This window comes from the organism of the source record quoted next, unplaced genomic scaffold, assembly GCF_019419815.1.
Source record: "Pyrus x bretschneideri cultivar Hongxiangsu unplaced genomic scaffold, Pyrus_bretschneideri_v1 Contig8, whole genome shotgun sequence".
NCBI lineage: Eukaryota > Viridiplantae > Streptophyta > Magnoliopsida > Rosales > Rosaceae > Pyrus > Pyrus x bretschneideri.
Window position 1 is genome coordinate 5,639,090 of NW_025999820.1, and position 18,134 is coordinate 5,657,223.

Genomic DNA, 18,134 nt, shown 5'->3' on the forward strand with positions numbered 1-18,134 from the left:
ATATAGCATATTCTGTCAATCAGGTATGTCAGTTTATGCATTCTCCTCTTGACAGTCACTTTGTTGCTGTCAAACGCATACTGCGGTATCTCAAAGGTTCTCTGCATCTTGGTTTGTGTTTTCAACCTGGTAATTTGGATATAAGAGCTTACACAGATGCTGATTGGGCTGGGGATCCCAATGATCGACGGTCAACCACTGGTTTTGTTGTGTTTTTAGGTGATAATCCAATTTCCTGGAGTTCCAAGAAACAGCATACAGTTAGTCGTTCTTCAACTGAGGCAGAATATCGCGCAATGGCAACTACCACTGCTGAAGTTGTGTGGATTCAGCAGTTACTCCAGGATCTATCTTTATATTCTTCAACAACTCCTTTACTTCATTGTGACAATATATCAGCCATGGCTTTAGCAACCAATCCCATTCTCCATTCTAAAGCTAAACACATAGAAATAGACTGTCATTTTGTGAGGGAAAGAGTGCAGCAAGGCACCATTATGTTGCAGTTTGTTAACTCATCCGAACAGTTTGCTGATATTCTTACAAAGGGTCTCTGTTTTTCATTGTTTAGTTCTCATTGTCACAATCTTATGCTAGCCAATGCCCAGCATAAAATTGAGGGGGAATGTTAGGATAAAAGATTAGTATTGTTTTACATTGCCAGGTGTCACAATTGTATTGGGAACTCTAGAAGTCAGTTATGTGTCATTGTATTTATAAGGATGTATGATGTAATAGTTGGATATAATGATAATACAGTTTCTCTCTCTACATTCTTTCTCTTCGAAAGTTTTCTTGAGTTCTTCATAATTTCTTCTTCATAGTTTGTTCTTAGCGTTATCAACATGTAGTGCCCAATTTCAGCCTTTTGTGGTTCCTGGAACTTCCCCTCAATAGCCTTGAAGTAATCAACAGCAAGGTCATGTTGTTTGATACCTCCTCTAACATGATCAGAAAATACAATAGATAGTTCAATACTCATCACACATAATTCCATTTGATTAACAGATAATACAATCTTCAAATAAATAAATAAATAAATAATATGCAGTATATAACGTGCATACATTTTTGACATTGTAGTGTAGAGTTTTTGACCCATCAAGCAAAACCAATCAATTATTGGAGATGTCTGGATGCAATAATTTAAGTCATCTTAATTAAAACTAGATAATTAAGATTTCAACTTTTAGCAATATCTTATAAAAATAAAGAATCACACGATAACATGGGGATCATAATTAACATAAATGCATTTTAAATCCAATTCGTACAAGTCTGTTGAGTTTGTATTGCTTCTGAATCTCATATAGTATCTATCAGAATAAGGCACTTCAGATTCAAAATCATGGAGAAGTGCAGTAAACAAAAATTTCACTTTCTCATGAATCAGCAAAGATTGAATTAGACGAAAACGAAACACATACCAGTAAGAATCCAGATTGAAAACGAAATAGTGCAGCGAAAGTAATGAATTATTTGTAATCTAGATTGACTGCTCTTTATGAACCCCAATTCGAACAGAAACCCAATTTTCTGAACCCCAATTCGAACAAAAAGCCCCAATTCGAAACGACGGCAATTTTATTATACCAAACAAACATTAACTTTGTTTTTCATAAAGACAGCTCCGAGGTTCGAAACCTTTAGGGGCCCTTTTTTTATTTTTTTATTTTTTTTATTCGAGTTTTTAACTAAAACTTAGGCACTGATACCACATGTAAGAATGAATAAAGCCTCCTAGAGATCTTAGTCAAGTTAAATAAACCACGAATAACCAAAACAATTAACATACTGCAAATATGAAATATAAAGTAACCTGCAGCAGCAGTAGAAGATGAAGCCATGATCAAACAAGTTGCAGATCTTCTCCTCTCTGTCAAAACCAATAATACTCAAACTAACAATAGGTCTTAGTTCAATATTGAGCGTACGTTTTGTGAGAGCAGAGGCTACTATCTATACACAATCAATCCATGTAATTCTCCTATTGGAATACTTATTCAATACTGAGTAAATTACCTTATTGTATACAAAGTGTTAAAACCAGTTTTCATCCTTTATTCAATCCTTCACAAATAAGGATTCAGTACATCTCTTTACATTGGGACTTTTCTATACGAATCTGAAACAAACAGCAGGCCTTAGGACTTATGGTCCTGATCATATTCTTACATGTTACAGTAGAGTTTAAAAGTTTCATTAAAAACACAAACCAACACAGAGGTTGAAGAGCAACGTTCACTGAGGAAACACATCAGAACTGAGTATTGTGGAGCCAATTTAGGTTGATATTCTCTTTGGCCACAATTATCCTTACGTTCTTGAGATACAACGAGAAGGGTTCCCATAAATATTTTGTTTCTTCATCACAGACCACTTCCTCTAACTGCTCAAGACCCATGACTGATGGAGGCAGCTCTTGCAACCTTGAGCATTGTCTCATGTCGATCTTTCTTAAACTACTGATTTCACCAATGTCTTCGGGCAACACCTTGATGCTGAAGCATTCAGATATGTCAAGAAAGTTTACCTTTCCAAGGGACTTCATCGAGGTTGGAAGCTTCGACAGTTCTGTGCAGGATCTTAGCCTCAACATTTCTAAATTTTCCAAATTTCCAATCCCTTCAGGCAAGGCAGATAGCTTATGACAGTTAGTGACACTGAGCTTCTTTAATTTAATAAGATCACAAACCTCGGAGGGCAATTCAATTAAATCACTGCAATAGTCGATGTTCATTTCCTCTAGATTCGGGAATGCTGATGAGATTGAGATGGCACAGTTGTTGAATGCTTGACCGATGTTACACATGAACAAGGATATCTTCTTCAGACCCGTCAAATGTATGGGATTCTTGGTTATGGAAGGAATTGAGATGCATTCTAATCTGATTCTCTTAAGATTTGGTAATGAACTCAGAAGTTGAAAGTTACTCAATTCAGCAGGTAAGAAACCATAATTTGTGACTATCACAGCCTTCAATTCATCCATGTTCACCACGGAGTTAGGTAAGGCATAGTTCTTTGTCGGGAAATTCAACACTAAAACCTCAACTTCTGGCATTTGCATGTCGTGCCATTTTGTAGAAAACCATTCATCTGCAAAGTAACCACTGTGAGCGTCGGGAGGAGAAACTAAAATGAAAGTATTATTAAGACTAAATGCGCACGGGCGTGCATGTGTAAGAATGACTATTTATTTGTGTGCGTCTACATAATTGCTAAAGAGAAAGGGTGCGATGGAACAACCAGTTGTTATGGATAATAAGCGGGCCTTCATCGGCTGATGCTTCTGTTCTCTCCACCATTTTGGAAGATTGTCTCCACATATGTCAATAATCAGTCTTTTTCTATGTTCTACCGGTCCTGTTTTGTGTTGTAGATAGCCAGCTCCCTAAGAACATCATGCTGGGTAACAAAGTGCTCACTATAGTACCAGTCCCCCTCCGTCTTGTCCTTCCTGGTGATGATCAAAACTAATTTTCTTAGAAGAGATTTCTTCAACCAACATATTGCAATAACAAGTTATCAACATCAACAAGTTGTGAATATAAAGGGGAAAATTGAGCGAAAATATCGTACAAGAGAAAAGAAAGTATGCACTCTATACCTTGTAACAAGAAGATTAGCTAGTCTTAGTTTGGTTAGCTCGTAGAGGTTTGCAATGCACTCTATATCTGTATCCACATCATATAACTCTGCCCAGATATCAATGAGGGCAGCAGCAGGGATTCTTTGGTCTTCAGGAAATGAACCTAAGTCTAAGAAACATTCCTTGATGATTTCTTTATCAACGGCATCCAAGCTTCTTTCAAGGCAGAGCAGCAATTCAGTCTCTGAATCAAGAATAGAAAAACCTTTGGACATTTCAAGTTCTCTTTTTTGCCATATCTCTATAGGCTCCCCGCTAAGCGATCTCCCCACCACTTTAATAGCAAGTGGAAATCCCTTGCAACGCTCAACTATCTGCAGGATAATTTTCCAAAACAAAATCAACCAACTTTTAACTTGCAGATCCAAAATACTAAGATGAGAAAATGGCTAAATAACTACATACAGTATTCTAATTTTAGTTTTAGTCCACAAGTAAGTATGGTTAGATGCATGACTGCTCACAGTTTTATATGGTAAATGGATGTGTTCATTCACTCGATTGTGGATGCTTTAAGTAAAGTGAACATAATTTCTTGATAATTTTCCAAAACCAAATCAACTAATTTCATGTGCGTTGCAACTAAAATGTACCTTTTCTGGAAGATCTTTTGGAATATGAGAGCTCTTATGTCCAAGGGATGCTGAATGATGAAAAAGTTTCATCGCATTGTCATGATCCAATGATTGCAAATAATAAGGGGAACCATGTCCCCGAAATTCAGACCTAGATGTCACCAAAAACTTGTAATTTTCCGTTTTGAATTGATCAAACTTCTCCACAAGGGATTCTGATCCAGGCCAAACATCATCCAGGACAATCAGTAAAGGATTCTGCCCTTCTTCCTTCAGAAAACGTTGCAGCCACGTCGCTGTACTAACTTCGTTTTGGAAAGTAGGTACTTGGAAGCCCTTGCGTTGATATAGCTCTTGAACAATATTTTCTAATTTAGGCTTTTTTGAAACCGTGACAAAGAAGATGTTATCCTTGAATGTATCTATCCAGAGAAAACATAATAAATCAGTCATTGAGGCGTCATTTAAATCTGCCGTAGTTGTACAAAGTGAAAAAACATATACAATTCGGAGTGCTAACTTATAATATATGATACCTTTGATATCCTTGTCTTGACAAAACTTTGTCGCCAAAGTGGTTTTCCCACATCCTCCAGGAGCAGTCAGCACAACCATTGACACATTTTCGTCCTTTAGAAGCATCCTCTTCAATTCCTTTAGAGGAAAATCCAATCCAACCACGAGCGGCGGAAGTTCAGGTACTGCACACCAAGCTTCACTGTCGGGTTGTTTTGGTATCACCATATTCGATTCAATTCTGCTGACCACCTTCTCTACATTCTTCACCGTAACTGCGCTGTCCTTCACATCCCTTATTTCCTGAGCTTTTAGTATGTCCAAAAGTCGTTGAAGAGATGCATCCCATTCAATCAGCCTGTTGGCGTACTTGTACCTTTTGTATAATAATACGTTCCACCATCGAATCTTTTTGCACTTTTGGACGAGATCTATGCCCTCCTTCAAATGTACTTTCAAGTTTCTCAGTTCCTGATCCGATAGGCCCAATTTCTTGTTGGATTCTTCTATATCTTTCAACAATGGTTCCAAAGAGTCTAACCTGAATTTGATGTTTTTGAGTAGGGGCTTAAACATTACATTCTTGGTGATCAACTCCTTGAGGACATCATACAGCGCATTGAATAGTGTTCCGAGACCAGCCCCTCCGAAAAGGTCGCCTACTCCACTCATTCCTTGATTCTTTACAGCAAAAACCAACGCCAAAATCAGAAAAACTTACAAAGTTTCAATCTAAAATTTACGACAACAGAAAATAACAGGGAAATTGGCTGCTGAAATGATCAGTTTTTCAGTATATTCTTCGATATTTGAGATTTGATTTCGGACCATTTGAGCCACTTTCCCAAAACAATAACAGATTAGAAACTGTGGAAAAGTGAGACACTTTTAAACTTGGAACCCAAAATAAGGAGATTCAGAAAACAAGCAATACAGAGTTCGACATTCTCTTACGTTGTTGGTGATCAAGCAAGATAGGGTAAACAAACCATCTGGGAGTTGGCATAGAAATACTTACTTTGAAGCTCGATAGAAATTTCGGAGTTGGAGCGCGTTGACTTAAGCAATAGCTGATTGAGTGTGGAGGGAGACTTGGAAATTAACCAGGAAACTGCATTACCATGTCTGGGAAGCTTCATGGCGAGAGCGAAAGAGATAATCCACCAACCATATTGTGTTGAGAGTTGTCACACACTGGCGAGGGAGAAGGTTTGTTACATGATCTTCGACTATTTTCTACCTTATCAATTAGTTTTACGATGTAATCCCAATTTCATCGTATTATAAATGGCGACCAGAATTGTGTTTTTCTCATAAAGTATTGCTTCTTATCCTATTAAAGTGTGAGGAAAGTTTCGAAAGGCGACAACAGCATAGAGAGCATATATGACTAATATTTAACAATTCCTCCTACTTGCAGCTAATTGCACTTACGGTCGGCCACCATGGATTATATTTTGAAAATTTTAATTTTGCAATAAGACTCACCCTAGTCATTGAAGTAAGTCTCAAAATTTAACTTGTATTTTTCTTTTTCATTTCATTTCAACCCTTGAAGGGTCCCACATATGCGCGTGGATGTGCCCTAAATTGGCCAAGCGCGTAGAGCAAGACGTGCTGCAGGCACGAAACTCGCGAAAGGCTGACAGTCGGGGGATCTTGTGGACGTGCGTCTGTCAGCCACCCAGCTAAGCCCAACGACTCTTTCTTTCATCCAAGACAGTGATTCATTGGATTGTTGGCGGATTCAATGGTCCAAGTTCAAATTTTATTTTATTTTTTAATTTTATATTTATAAATTCATTGATTCTAACGACTGAGATTTAATATGATCAAATTTAACAGTAAAAAAATAAAATAAAATAAAAAAACCGTAATGGTCTAAATTTAAATCCAACTGCTAAAATAATTAAAAAAAATTCTTTGAGTCAAAATTCATCCAAAAACTTTATAAATACCTATGTATTTGTTTAAACATCCATACAAAATTTACTTTTCTCCTACAATTTTCTAGTTTTTCTTTTTACCATCCTCCAAAATCATTTTCAAATTTTTCAAGATGACAAAAAATCATATTAGAGGTCATAATTGGTAAAATGAGGAAGAAGTTGTTTTGTGCTTGGCATGAGTTTGTATTAGCGAAGATGGTGTCGTTGACACGAATCAAATTAAAAAGACTTTGTGGGCTAAAGTCGTTGACAAGTTAAATGAAAACTCCAAAACCAACAGAAGGGAAGTTGGGAGTGTTTACGATTGGTGGAAGGTTATCAACAAAGCATGCACTTTATGGAAGGGAAGCTTGGAGACAGTTGTGGTTGATATGACTAGTGGAAGGAGCGCCGTAAAAGTGGTAAATGTCCCCATTAATAGTTTATTTGTCATGTACATAATCTTATTTTGGAACTAATTGTATTTATGTATTCCTTGCATAGGGTGACAAAACAATTGCGATTTACAAGACAAGAACCATGCCTTAAAACCAAACTTTTAAGTTGCATCATGCTTGGGACGTCCTCAACGATTATCCGGGATAAGGAACCGATGATGTCCAACAATGAGAAAAATTATTTGCTAGTGAAGATGCAAGCACAAATGTTGACGATGAAGGATCCCAACTTCTTTTCCAAGGCCCCTGGGAAGAGATAAGCAAAAAGAAGCAAAGAGAAAAGGGAAGATGCAATATCCAATTGGTGCAAAGATTTCTTCCGAATTTGCAAAATTGTTTGGACACCAAGACTCTCGGGAGGAGGAAGCGATACAAATGTGCTTGGCCTTTGAGAAGGTATCGGAAATGATGCAAGAAAGGTTTGATTTTGATATGATGAGGGATAACCTGAACAAATAGACTCCAAATATGAAGAAGTTCTCCTATGATAAGCAAAAGGAAATTATGCAAAAGAATGCCACAATGAATATCTTTCAAGATGACAATTCATCTCAAGCCTATATCCCAAGTCCACTAGCAAGTCAAGATGGTCAATATTATTGTGATTAGTAATTGTTGTATTAATTTATATGTAGTTTATTATTATCATTTGTATTAATTTTACGTAGTTTATTAATTATTATTTGTATTAATTTTATGTAGCTTATTAATGAAGATTTATTAATTGTTGTAATTTAAAAAAAAAATCTATTTGCAACAAAGAAAGATAATATATGGAAATACCAACATATTTGCACACTTAAATTTATTACAAGGAAACAACCACACTAGCATACTTAAATTTATTACAAGCTAGTCTATCATCACCGTTCTCCTTCTCAATGCCATATATGCTCAACCAAATCTTTTCCGAGTGTGTCATGAACTTGAGGAGCTTGAATTCTAGCAAGACGTCTCATGTACTCACTCAGTGTGACCCTATCCTCTTAGGTCTTGTATGTGGTTGCATCGAGATATTCAGCGTCTGTTGCCATAGCTCTAGCATATGTTGGTTGGTCGCCATCCACATCTTCATCAGAATCTTCTTCAATTTCTACGTACTTATCTTCAACAATCATATTATGCAAAGTTATGCATGTCATCATGATTGAATGGAGGTCTTCCATACTCCAGAATTGTGCAGCCCCTCTAACAATGAGCCATCGAGCTTGTAGGAGCCGAACGCGCTCTCATCTTTCCTGTAAGACTCTTATTTCCACGAAAACAATTTCATCTTTGCACTATCAAGATGAGAATAACTTTCAAAAGGTAGACCAACTAGGATAAATATCATCTATTAAGTAGCGACCTAGCTCATGTTTGTGGAGCCAAAAATAATCGAGAAAAATATGGAGGCGACACGTGAATTCTAGGGTGAAAAAGACAAAATTACCCTCAAGGAATACCAGAACTCCTACGCGCGAGCAGTGGACAATCATGACGCAATCAAGGTCAAAAGTGCTCAAAATAGGTAATTATTCAAAACCTATTTCATCCATCCTCATAAAATCTTCTCCACAGGACAACCCCCAAATCATTCCTTTCAAATTATATTAATTAGCTAATTAATTGATTTATTACTCAATTAATTTATTAATTAGCTAATTGATTGAAATTAACACCAAAAATACCACTTATGGCCGGTCCCCATTCTCCTAATAGGGCCGGCCATAGCCTTATAAATACCACCCCATTTTCTTCAAAAACCTAAGTTGAATCCTCCTACAAAATTCTCTAAATTCTCCAAACACTTTTCCCTTAAAATTCTAACTTTGGCATCGGAGGTTCTTCGGCCAAAGCTCCTACCTATTCATCGTGGGCTCGTGAGGCTCGTGGCCTTGACCTAAGGTGTTAATTGTTTTGTAGGTGTAATTTTGTCCAAGAAGAAGAAGGCAGAAATTTGCATCCACAAATTGGTGCTTTCATTGAGATTTTGATTCACATGCTCGAAGAAGACTCTCACATTCAAAGTTTCTCATTTCTTGTTCATTAATAGATTTTTCGTACATTCTTGTTCTTAGAGTTTTATTTATTTATATTTTATAAAATTCTTTGAATAAATGACACACCCCAACCCTGATATTCCCAAATATCTGGGAAGGCACATGCTGGCCGACACTCGAGGGTGACGAAGCCATCTTAAACATGCATACAATTGAAAGATATGCAATAAGAACGTAAATTACCATAACAGAAACATGTTTAGAGCATACAACTACTAAGAATAATACAGAAGAATTACTAAGAATAAATATGAACAAAGGAATGATACCTATACTCTGACACCGGGATCATGTGCCTCGAATCCTAACTCTTAAAGGGGGCGCAAAACTGAAAATGTGAGTGGACCAAAGTTTAATATAATAATACTAATAATAGGAAAACCATTTTTTTTCTGAACATACTAACCCCCTGTTTTTGAAAACATATATAATACTACATAATAGGTTTTATAAAAATCCTAGCATGCCATGAAAAACATATGTGAAACATTGTAAGTCATATCCATGTTGTACTCAACTAGGGGTATCATAGTCGCCCGAAGGCCAATACCTGTCCATCACCCGAAGGTGAAGCTGAATAACATGTTCATCACCCGCAGGTGAAGCTGAATTAAATAGCAAAACATCCACACTGACACTAGCCGTGGCTGGTGAAGCTGTCCGACATCTCTTTCGGCGGTGAAGCTGGGGGTATATAATATATCATATCTCACTCCTCCATCATTTGTGTCCTATGGCCATAGACATAATACCCGTGGTGTGCGGATGCGCCGTATGATAACCCACTAGATAAGCACTAAGAACATATCTTGAAATCTCAAGCCAAATCACCAAAGCTCAAGGGTTCGAAATCTTATTTCATAAATCGTATATATAAAACATATTCGTAAATCCAAGGAGTTTCATATAGGCAATTCCAATAATTCATAACCGTTATTAAACGTAAATTCTAATATTTCATAAAGCAATTTAATTAAATCATGAATTCTATATAAACCATAATTATAGAAATCCGGAAAACATAATATAAAACATATTAAATGCACGAAATATGAAATGCATGCTAGGACAAAACATATTAAATGCACGAAATACGAAATATGAAAACATAATATAAAACATATTAAATTACACATTCATACCTCATGTTTGAGGTCTATTTCAATTCCTTACAACATCTTCAAAACATTTCACTTTCATACCTTAAGTACTATTTTATTTCAAAATAATACCTTCGTTACATTTTTTATCCATTGATCTGTTAAATGCTAATATGGCTGCCACATATATGCCACGTGACTGCCAATTGTCTGCCACGTGGCAAATAAAATAATTTTTTAATTTTTTTTAAAAAACCTGAATTTTCTCAAAAAAAGAAAAAAAAATTGACAAAATAAAAGGGTAAATTATATTTTCATACCTCAGGTTTGGGGTCTATTTCAATTGTCACATCCCGGCCCGAGGCAGATCACTTCTTGGGCCCGCTCCACCACCGTAGCACGATATTGTCCGCTTTAGGCTTACCATTCCCTCACGGTTTTGTTTTTGGGAACTCACGAGCAACTTCCCAGTGGGTCACCCATCATGGGATTGCTCTAGCCCCCTTCTCGCTTAACTTCGGAGTTCTTACGGAACCCGAAGCCAGTAAGCTCGCAAAAGGCCTCGTGCTAGGTAGGGATGAGAATATACATTTAAGGATCACTCCCCTGGGCGATGTGGGATGTCACATCAATTCCTTACAACATCTTTAAAACATTTCACTTTCATACCTTAAGTACTATTTTATTTCAAAATAATACCTCCGTTACATTTTTCATCCATTGATCTGTTAAATGCTGACGTGGCTACCACATATATGCCACGTGGCTGCCAAATGTCTGCCACGGGGCAAATAAAATATTTTTTAAATTTTTTTTAAAAAACCTAAATTTTCTCAAAAAAAAAAAAAAAAAAATTGAAACCAATGCCTTCCCCCCCCCCCCCCCAAGCGACCCTAACCCAGAACCCAAAAACCGAAGAAGAAGAAGAAGAAGAAGAAGAAGAAGAAGAGGGAGAGAGAAAAAAAAAAAATAAAGCCCCAGTTCGTCCCACCTGAGCCACCTCTTTCTCCCATCCCCCATCACCCCTCCCAAAAATCCCCCATCACCCACAAAAATTCCACCCGAGATTAGGTGGATCTACCATAAAACCAGTCCAAAAATAATCTCAAACTCAAAGTATTTTCAAAACCCACCCATATCGAAAATCACGAGATCCTAACCCGAGGGGGTGTGGGGAAGGGGGGAAGGATGCTCGGCGCCAAGGGGGACGAACTAGGTTTGGGGTTTTTTTTTCCTTCTTCTTCTTCGTCCATCTTCTTCTTCTTCTTCTTCCTGTTGCTGTTGCTGCAGGTTTTGTTTTTTTTTTTTTTTTCTTATTCTTCCTCATTCTTCTTCTTCTTCTTCTTGCTGCTATAGTAGGTTTTTTGGGTTTTAGGTTAGGGATAGGGATGTGGGTCGCTGGGGGGGCGGGGAGGGATAGTGGGTTTCATTTTTTTTTTTTTTTTTTTGAGAAAATTTAGGTTTTTTAAAAAAAATTATTTGCCACGTGGCAAATATTTGGCAGCCACATCAGCATTTAACAGATTAATGGATAGAAAATGTAATGGAGGTATTATTTTGAAATAAAACAGTACTTAAGGTATGAAAGTGAAATGTTTTGAAGATGTTGTAAGGAATTGAAGTAGACCCCAAATCTGAGGTATGAAAGTGTAATTCACCTTTTTTTTTCAATTTTTTTTTCTTTTTTTGAGAAAATTCAGGTTTTTTTAAAAAAAATTAAAAAATTATTTTATTTGCCACGTGGTAGACATTTGGTAGCCACGTGGCATATATGTGGCAGCCACGTCAGCATTAACAGATCAATGGATGGAAAATGTAACAGAGGTATTATTTTGAAATAAAATAGTACTTAAGGTATGAAAGTGAAATGTTTTAAAGATGTTGTAAGGAATTGAAATAGACCCCAAACCTGAGGTATGAAAGCGTAATTTACCCATAAAAATATATAAGTTATGAAGGGGTCCACTCACTAGTTTTTGCATTGCCCGAAGCCGCTCGAACTATCGAGGATGTAATCATTTCCCGCTAACGCGCCTAAACACAATAGGGACCTTTTAGTAAAACTCTACTAAAACGTTATAATTTTGGAAAACGGATGACGGATTCGGCATGTCGAGGAACCTCAGGCTTTTCCTCCACGCGTCGCCGCACGTGGTTGTCAACTGCCCCAACTCATCTGAAAATCTAACAACTCCAAAAATTCTCAAATTTTACAGGAATGAAGATCTCAATTAGAGGAAAAGCTTTCATACCTGCAACCAAGGCCAATTTGACCGGGAAAAGCTTCAATTTCACTAGAACCAGTCGAAAACCCTAGAAATGGGTGGCTTTGATCCATCACCTCTGGTGCTCCGCCGCCCCTATAGTTGTTTAGGCTTTGTTCCAGGCCTCAAGGGAAGTCTAATGGCGGTGGTAATTGGAAGGAATCATTGTAGAAATGGCAGATTCACTGTCGTGGGTGCCTTCGGAGCTTACGTGAATGTTCATCGTGAAATCACAACCAATAGCCATCAAAATTTGGTGGAAATGGAAGCTGGGATGACACCGAGTTGATTGGTGGTATTGGTTGGCTACAATTTATCGAAAAATCGAAGGAAAACCGTCGAAAAACTTGAAGAGAAACGGGTGGGTTACACGGGGAGGAACCGAGTAGGGTGATCTGGTGCTCATCCATTCCCTTCTTTCCCCTCCTTCGTCTCCTTTCTAATTGGTCAGTTCCATTCTCTCTCCTCTTCCAATTCGCCTCACATCTCCCTTTTTTCTCTCATTTATCTTCTCTCTCATTCGTTCATCTCTCATTTCTTTTAATCTCAGCCACACACGTGGCTTTCCAGATTTTTCTAAAATCTGGAGCATTCCAGAAAATAATAAATTAACCATTTTGTCTTCGACTTCGTTCATTAATAACTTCTTCATTATAACTAAATTATGTTCCGTTTGCGCCCACGTGTTCGTAGCGATGAGTACTATCCAAATACACCAAGAAAATGATTCTTACGTGACACGACACGGTGGTTAACAAAAGTTAACGTATTTGCCTCCTGAAAGGCATTTTCGTAAATTCACATTTTAAATTATAAAAACCATAATTTTTGGGGATGGGTTGTTACAATAAACATAAAAGAAAAGTGTAATGCCTATAAATTTAGAAACCACGACGAACGAATCTTCCTTCGTTCAAAGATCTGGATCGAATGATGGAGGATGAGATGTAGCCCCACCACGACGATCCACAAGGCTTAATACGATGGCAAGATGAACAACTTTGTCATCAAGGAGCACCACCACCATGGTAGCCACGGGAACTACCGTGGTAGTGGCGAGTGGGCCAGCTCCATGGCAGCAAGCCCACAGTCAGCAGGGGGCAGCGATACAACCACTAGCCTAAGCCCACGCCACTTTCTAGCAGCATAGGCCCAAGTCTCGTCTACTTGGCGCATGGCCCAATTTGCAGCACATGCTGCAAGGTAGCAAGCTAAGCCCAGTATGAGCCGGCCCAAGCCACTACCTCAACAGCACAGGCCTAAGTCTCATCCACTTGTCACACGACCCAATCTGCAGCTCACGGTGCAAGGCAGCCGAGCCAGGCCCAACGTGAGCTGGCCAAAGCCACTACCTCAGCAGCGTAAGCCCAAGCAGTTGTGGTAAGAGAAGCAGCCTAGCGCTCGCAGGCCTAAGGCCAGCTCGAGCCAGTGCGCTCTCGAGCAGAGCCTAAGCTTAGCGCCCATGCGCACCGCACGCGGGGCAATCCACGCTAGCTGCCTAACCCGCTCCGGCGATCCGACCCTTTCCAACTGTCCAATCTGAGGCCCAACCCATTCTTATGGCCTACCAAGCAATCCTAACCGGTCCAAGACCGGTTCAACCGTCCCAACTTCAGATTTCTGGACCGATGATTGAACCGGGGGTATTTTCACTTCATTTCTCTGCAGATTTGACATCCTAACTCAAATCTCGCGTCCGGAGTCCATTACACTTCCTCTACTCAAGGAGATGTATACCGTCTAAGCTCTTCCATCCCAACATGGCGAACAACACTTGTTTCGACAAGTCATAGAGTTGATAAGTGCCCTCGCGTAGTAGACAACCTTGGTGAATTAGCTCTTGTAGCGTGCCTTAGACGAGGTGTCCCAAAGTAGGACAATGGCAGACAATAAACCTTTCAGCAATAGCCTAACAAGCAGCCACTTAACCAGTCATGAACCGAGTGTTCTGACGGAGTACATTCTCGACTAGGCCCCCTAGATAGCGTATATTCTCGTCTTAGCGCTCGGAGGAGCGTGTATTCTCAGTTAGGCCCACGGACGAACATAAACTCACAGTTGGGGCCACACTCTGATAATCAACATGAGCAACCTTCCAGGCAAAGTGTTTATTCCCGGCAAGGCCGCAAGAAGTATCCTCCACCTCAAATTGAAGTAGGTGGCACATCAGACAGAGAGAATCAGTCACTTAATTCGACTCAAGTTCAACTAGCAACCTGCGAGTTACTCGCTCGCCTGCTAGGAACATACTACATGCACCGTAGCCGCGGCATATACGAGCCAAACACATGGAAGAGCAGCCTAGACAAGCAGGTCACGACCGGGGGTAGCCAAGAGCTCCACTACCCAAACAAATGCAAATTTAGGAAAAAGTAGAAAGGCTCTTGTGTTACAACATGTCTATAAAATATATATATATATATATATATATATATGTGTGTGTGTGTGTGTGTGTGTGGAAGGTTAAATTTTCGAAATTACTATTTGGTTTCGTAAAATATGCACAAAACTTAGTCTATATTATTAAGGGAGAAGCTCTTATGGTTAAGTTTTCATAAAATGACAAAATTGCGCTATGTTTAAGGGAGAAAATACTATACTTATATACATATAAATTTATCAACATTAAAGTTTAGTGCATATGGTATGAAAACATAAGGAAATTTTATTTTGACATGCTCATGCCTATTCATATGAGGTTCATCGTTTTAATAAACCTAAGAATTGTTTTCATGAAGTTTGCTCACAAAAAAGAATTCGCCCATTTAACGCGTATCACAACTTCATAAAAATTAACAGAGTTGAGAATTTCTATGAGAAACTATGGTATTGTTTCATTATGTTTTCATGGAATATGCACAACAGTTTTCAATGTTGATTAGTAAATTTTGTAGGTCTTGTAGTTTAATTTTAATTCCTAAAAAGTGTAATTTTCTTTATGAGGTTTTAATTTAAACTGTGCGACTTTATTGTTCATACGATCAAATATATAGCTTCTAAAAGAACTGTTATAGTGCTGAAAGAAAGTTACGTTGCCCTCCTTTTAAGTCCCTTGTTTATTTCATTAAAGAGTATTACAAGATGACTTTTTTTAGTTCAAATTTTGTTGCGAGTGGATTCATAGGTCTAGTATGTGTAAGTTATTTAGAGAAATTATTATGAAGATGCTATTATATATAGTGGTAGATCTAGGATTGAACTTTGGAGAGTCTCAGTATTAAAAATTCAAGTTGTTTACATATAAACAGAGTGGGAATCACGCAAAAGAAATTTTCAATTTATTCATTGAGGCATTTCGTTTAACACTTAGTGAGTTAGTTGTTATCAGCCAAAATATGTTGCGCATATATCAACATTGATATATGCCGAAGCAATCTGATGAGTGATATTGAGAGAATCTGTTGAGTGATGTCAACGCAATGTCGAGATATGCTAGCAAACACTATATCAAACACTTAGTGGGTACAAAAGAGACCTTTACCAAACATTGGAAGGATCCTAAGAAGACATTCACATATTTTTCGAACTCCGAATAATCCTGGGGCCACCTTAATCCTAATACCTATGCCCCTGACTATATGGTTTCCTTTTGGTATACTAGAAGATGAGAAACTATACTTATATACAAATAAAAAGTTATTCAACGACATTAAATTTTTTTGTGCACATGCTATGGAAACATAAGAAAATTATACGCTTCCCTACTCATATAGGCTGTCATGCTCAATGAACTTATGAATTGATCTCATTTATAGTACGATACGTTCATTGATAAATATAATTTTCTTACATTTTCGTAGAATATGCACAAAAATTGGTGTTAGGGAAAAGTATATTTGTTCTAACTAATAAGACAACGTCTACATTTATCACACAATGTTTTCTATTTTATTGTGAGTGAATTCATAGGCTTAATGTTGAGAAAAAAAAAATTCATAGGCTTTATGCAAGTTTTTGTTTTATTTTTGGTTTTGTAGAATATGCACATAACTTGTACTAGAAGATGAGAAAATATTATACTTATATACATTAAAAAATTTTATTTTTCAGCATTAATATTTTGTGCATATGCTATGAAAATACAAGGAAAATGTATTCTGACCCTACTCACATAAGCTTCATCATTTTCAATAAACTTATGAATATGTCTCATTTACGTGTATCAAAAGTTCACAAAAAATGACAGAGTTAAAAGTTCATGTGAGGAAATCGTATAATTTCCTCTATATTTTTTTTTTTCATAGAATCTGCACAAAAAATTTGATTTTGATTAATATAATCAAAATACTTTTTGTTTCTTGTCAGTATAATTTTCTTTATGAGTTTTGCATATGCTATGAAAACATGTGGAAATTATATGCTTTCCTACTCACATGAGCTCTATCATGTTTAATGTGCATACGAATTGATCTCATTTATGTGTTTCATATTTTTCATTGGTAAATTGATCTCGTTTGCGTGAATTATAAGTTAGCGAAAAATGACAAAACTGAGAATTTTATTTGAGGAGACTATATTGACACGCCCAACCCTGATATTCTCCAAACACCAAGGTAGGCACGTGTTAACTGACACCTGAAGGTGACGAAACCATATTAGAATGCATGAGAACTAAAAATAATTAACCGACATAAATAAAACTTGTAAATTTAATTATAATGAATATGCAATTGTGGAACGTGTTCAGAGCCATACAATTAATCTGAGACACTAAAAAGGAATAATATAAAATTGAATGAACAAAAGGATGGGTCCTACACCAAGATGACTCAAAGATGCCGTTGCGGGAGTGCCTTGGCACCGAGATTGTACGCCTTGATTCCAAGTCTTGAGGGGGCGCAAAACAAAACATGAGTGGACCAAGTTGATATATAGATAATACTAAAACAGTTAATCTTTAACATGAGTGGACCTAGGTTTAGAAAACTCGTATAGCATAGTATGTAATAGGCTTTTCCAAAAACCCTAGCATGCCATAAGTCCTTTCAATAAAACATATATTATATATAATGTGCTAAATAGTGGTATTAGTATCACCCAAAGGCATATAGAACTCTTCATTTGCCCGAAGGCATATAGAACACTTCATTTTCCCGAAGGTCTTCATTTGCCCGTATGCTACTACAGCACCAAACCGAAGCCATATATAAATACCGATCGCCCGTAGGCTTCTACAGCACCCGATCGAAGCCATATATAAGTATCATTCGCTCGTAGGTTCCTACAGCACCCAATTGAAGCCAATATAAAAGTATCATTCGCCCATAGGTAGTATCATTCACCCATAGGCAAGACATTTGCCAGTAGGTAAGACATTCGCTTGTAGGCAGATCATTCGCTCGTAGGCAGGACATTCGCCCGTAGGCCCTACATCACCTGACTGAAGTCAATTAATGATTTCATTCGCCCGTAGGTAAGACCATTCGCCCATAGGCAATATAATTCACCTATAAGTAGGACATTCGCCCATAGGCAAATCATATGAATAACCACTAAGTAAGTACATAAAAACATTAACATAATATTTCTAATATATATCTCAATCGGAGCCCAGTAACTAAAACGCCATTTCGTAAAACCACGTTCGTATGTATGTATA

General features: G+C 37.5%; 2 protein-coding genes across 4 annotated transcripts in view; both read right to left on the bottom strand.

Moving 5' to 3' along the window:
- LOC103956267 (probable disease resistance protein At5g66890) overlaps positions 1-18,134 on the bottom strand; it is a 95,937-nt gene that overhangs the window by 60,339 nt on the left and 17,464 nt on the right. The window lies entirely within an intron of this gene.
- On the bottom strand, positions 1,787-6,016 carry LOC125473052 (probable disease resistance protein At5g66900). Its single transcript, XM_048575308.1, is given in 7 exon segments — positions 1,787-3,099; positions 3,250-3,375; positions 3,378-3,460; positions 3,611-3,966; positions 4,246-4,649; positions 4,764-5,424; positions 5,762-6,016. Coding segments are annotated over 6 exon segments (2,463 nt in total). The 5' UTR covers positions 5,416-5,424; positions 5,762-6,016; the 3' UTR covers positions 1,787-2,257.